Genomic DNA, 3,994 nt, shown 5'->3' with positions numbered 1-3,994 from the left:
GCTAGCTCGGCTTGGTGACCAGCCAGGAGAGACCCCGAGCAGTCCCGGTGACGTGGTGAGAGAAACACTCCACCATTAAAACTGAAGAGATTGCAACCGCTGCATTCTGCTCCTTTACGTCGCTCTTGTTGCTGCGTTTATAGACAAACCACCAACAGCCTGATTTTCAGAAATGCCGCCAAGCTGCAACCCCCACTCTGTGAAATGGGGACTGCAAATATTTAGCATTCTTGAAGCTCAGGTCATTAATGGCTTTTCTCACTTGTTTACCCAATGCACAAAGTAGGGATGATAGCTTTCTTTTATCACACAGGGGTGTTATTAACGTGAATTAATAAGAATTTGCGAAGTTCATTTAGATCTTGGGATTAAAAGGCTCATTTCAAGGGGCTGTTACTACATACAAACAAACATATGCACACAAGCAGGAACGTTAAATGCATGCAATCATTCATAATGTGCACTTACATAGCTGCTCTCTTCTAAGGTTTACTGAGAGCTACACAAACAATTTAGCGAAACAACCCCCTGTGAGGTAAGTGATAGATAATGGATTTATTTTACTGAAGGAGAAACAGAGTGTGATGAATATTAAGTTACCGAAGTCACATATCTGTTCGTACTTCAATCACTGCTGAACTCCTTTACTATTAAGCAATACATTTATGGACACATATCCTATGAAACATGCTAGCTTGTCTTTCTTGGAGGGAAGGGAGATAGAAAGGCAATTAAAATACAAAGGTCTACTTTCCTAATGGATTAACTAATATATGGAAACATAAAGTAGGCTAAAAATAGAGTCCATGTTAATACAGGACATATTTTTGCTCCATGTCAAGTAAGAGAGCCTGGGAGAAGTAATTTTTAGCTAGTCATCCTCTACACATCTCTGCAGGGTTGATTCTGTTTTATTGATTTCTCAAAAGCAACGTTGGCTACCCAGTTTCAAAGTGGCTGAAGTGCTTGGTTAACTCCCCCATATCTGAAGACATAAACATACCTTTAACTATTGTTTTAACATAAGTCCTGAAAGCTTCCTAATTTGTATTCATCCTTTAAATAGCAGCCAAAGGAAGGAGAATCAAATCAGATGTTTTCTCAGTTGTTCTTATCCCATGTTTAATCCTTATTACTCCCTCCCTGCATAGCACAGGGCTGTCCCTTTTGCTACCCATGCTGAGTACATCAGCTGTCTTCTTGTGATTAACACAGTGATGCAATAAGAGTTATTAAAAGGTAGTCAGTAAAGCGGAGCAGGCAAGCTGTTCTAAACTTAGTGTAACCTGAAGCAAGCAATGAAGTATCCTCTGGTTCCTTTGGTGAATGATCTGACCTTTCCTCTTCTTTTCTTCTGGTTTTGTTTGCCATTTGTAATGCTGTTGATCGTAATGATTATCTGGCTACAGCTTCTACTTAATGAAGGTAAGTTCTGCAGTTGGTCAGATAAAATACTCCTGCATAAAGGCTTTATCTATTAGCTTCATCTTTAAAGCACTCTGCTATCTATTTTTAGGCTGATGCCACTTGTCACAGAAGGAAACTAAAGGATTTTTTAGTACTGTTGGTAGTATATGGAAAACCAAACTCAAATTATTATGCTTTTCTGTTAAAAATGCTTATAAGACGACAAACTGCTGCCAGCTGTTCTTCCTTATCCTCTCCCTTTTTCTCAGAGGTAATTTAACTTAAGGCAGGCAAAGGACAAGTAATTTTTGTCAATTTCTATTAAAAAATCCCCCCGAAAGCAAACCTAACCCTCTAATTTTGTACACTTTAAAACTCAGGCATTACAGTTCTCTTACACTTTTTTTTTTTTGGCAGAGGGGAACGTTACTGGGGGAGCTGTTAAGGGATTCTTTATCAATGCTGAGGCTAACAGAAAATTTTTCAAGAGAGCAGGACATGCATTTTCATTTATTTGTGTAGTTTGCATTTTTTTCTGATCCACCAGTGATTCTTATTTCTAACATATCAGTAACTAATAACAGGGTTTGGTTTAGGCTAATAATAGGCTTGTTGATGTACCTAGGAGGATAAAGCCTTGCTAGTTTGCTCTAATCCTGGAGCATAAGCAATCCCAGCTGAGGAATCAATCATAAGTTCAAAAGCAGTGATTCTGCCTTTGCAGAACAGCTGTAGGAAGGGAAATAAGAACAAAATTTTACTTCAGCAAGCTTTTACTTCTGTTTGGTGCCCTCTGTTCTTACTTAATAACGTGGTATCCAGTCCTATAATAGATCCCATAGGAATAGCCACAATGAGACAATGCCCACAGACAGCAGAGGAACAGGAGGTACTCACCACAGCAGAAGCTTGTACTCCTCCCTCCTTTCCCATCCCACACATGTGTGCATGCTGAATTTTTTACTTTCAGCTCCCATTTTGCAGGCTTAGCACACAGCTGATGTTCATAACAGCCTCTGCTTGCTGCAGTAGTAAAGTGTGTTCCCTCCACACACTCAAGTGCACTCTTGCAGGTAACTGAGCATAGCAATTAAAAAGCACAGGTTGTAAGAGGTGGTGACAATTTGTACAAGCTATTCTGAGCAGCATAGGCATGGCTTACTGCTGATGCCTGAAGAGCAGAACAAAATATCCATTTTGCATAGGTAAAGGGTAGCTATGCTACATACTTACATTTAGGTTGAGTGTCAGCTTTTTGCCTGGACAGAGTAACTCTAGAATACTGTGATGCCTTGAATTAGATTTTCAGGTTATATCTACTGCATTTACCTTCACAATTTCTGGCCCTATAATGACTGTTATTAGCACCAGGCCTCCAAGGATTTCCACAAACGCTCTAAATTCCATGTTAATCAATAAGATTAGACACATTACTAAGCTTTTTACATACTAGTGTATGTATGTTTATGGGATTAGAATATTAAAGTGTTTTTCAATCACTCTTAAGAGAGAAAAATAAAACAGTGCTCTTTTTAATAACTTCCTAACTAATTCAGTCATATCCACTTACTTTATGCTAGTTTACACAGGCACAAGTAAAAAGTGGTGTGTGTTTCAGCTCCTCCTTTAATATAGTTGCTGATTAAGAGCTAATTGGTTAAAATCAAACACTTGTACAGGCCTCTTATTGCCTAGTTGGGTTTGGAAATCCTTTATTTCAGCTGAAAGAGATTCAGAAGACCCTTGCCCAGCTCCTAGATGGAACATGTAAGGCTTGCAGCTAGGGAGGAAAAGTTACACGCAGGTATTTTACATATTCTTTTTAAACCTCTTTCTAGCACAGATGCCTAGTGCAGAAGAAATAAAGCAAAAATCTTCTGATGAGCCTGATTCTGACTCTAAATTTGAGGATGAGCCAACAGAGGAAGAAAACCAGAATGACACATCCAGTATAGAAACGCAAGAGGAGACACAATCTAGTGGATCTCTGGGAAAACTGAAACCCAAGCCTGCTTATCTGAGTTCAAAACCAAAAGGCCAAAAGCAAAGTCTTCTTGCTGCAATCTCAGACAGCTGGTCCCAGAGCCAGAGGATGAGACCTTCCCACATTGAGAAGAGCGATCTCTGTAACATCGTGATGGTGAGTAGTGTGACCAGACTACCTCTTTGCATATCTACTGCTTTCATGCTTCAGCTCTGACTTTTTTTTTTTTTTTCCACATTTGCCTGACTCCCCAGTCTCTTGGGTAAGAGAAAGCTGCAAGATTAGTTTCTGCTTGGTTAATGACTAACAGGGTTTTTTTTTTGTTTTCCCTATTTGGAGTGACTGCTGTTGTAGACAAGGTAAAGATAACACAAAATTGTACAGAAATAACTTTTATATATGTGTATTGTATAAGTATGTGTATATATATTTAAAGATAAGTATACATATTTAAAATGTCCTTAAGAATTGAATTTTAAACAGTGAAAATTGCTACCTATTCCTCTAAGATAAGAGGTTTAGATCAACTTTATGTAGAAACTGTCCTGGTATGTATGGCTGATATTATGTATTTTTAAAAGCTGCTTCAGATTTCTTACTGTG

General features: G+C 38.6%; 1 protein-coding gene across 1 annotated transcript; it reads left to right on the top strand.

The window, feature by feature from the left end:
- Positions 1 to 1,298: 1,298 nt before the first annotated feature.
- On the top strand, positions 1,299 to 3,547 carry ADIG (adipogenin; the record flags this gene model as incomplete). The annotated part of the gene is made up of 2 exons (XM_009575771.1): positions 1,299 to 1,425; positions 3,246 to 3,547. Coding segments are annotated over exons 1-2 (429 nt in total), but the record flags the coding sequence as incomplete, so codon positions are not given.
- Between the last annotated feature and the right edge of the window lie 447 nt (positions 3,548 to 3,994).

The sequence above is a fragment of the Fulmarus glacialis genome, unplaced genomic scaffold, assembly GCF_000690835.1.
Source record: "Fulmarus glacialis isolate BGI_N327 unplaced genomic scaffold, ASM69083v1 scaffold25564, whole genome shotgun sequence".
NCBI classification, from domain to species: domain Eukaryota; kingdom Metazoa; phylum Chordata; class Aves; order Procellariiformes; family Procellariidae; genus Fulmarus; species Fulmarus glacialis.
This window is presented reverse-complemented; position numbering and strand designations above follow the sequence as displayed.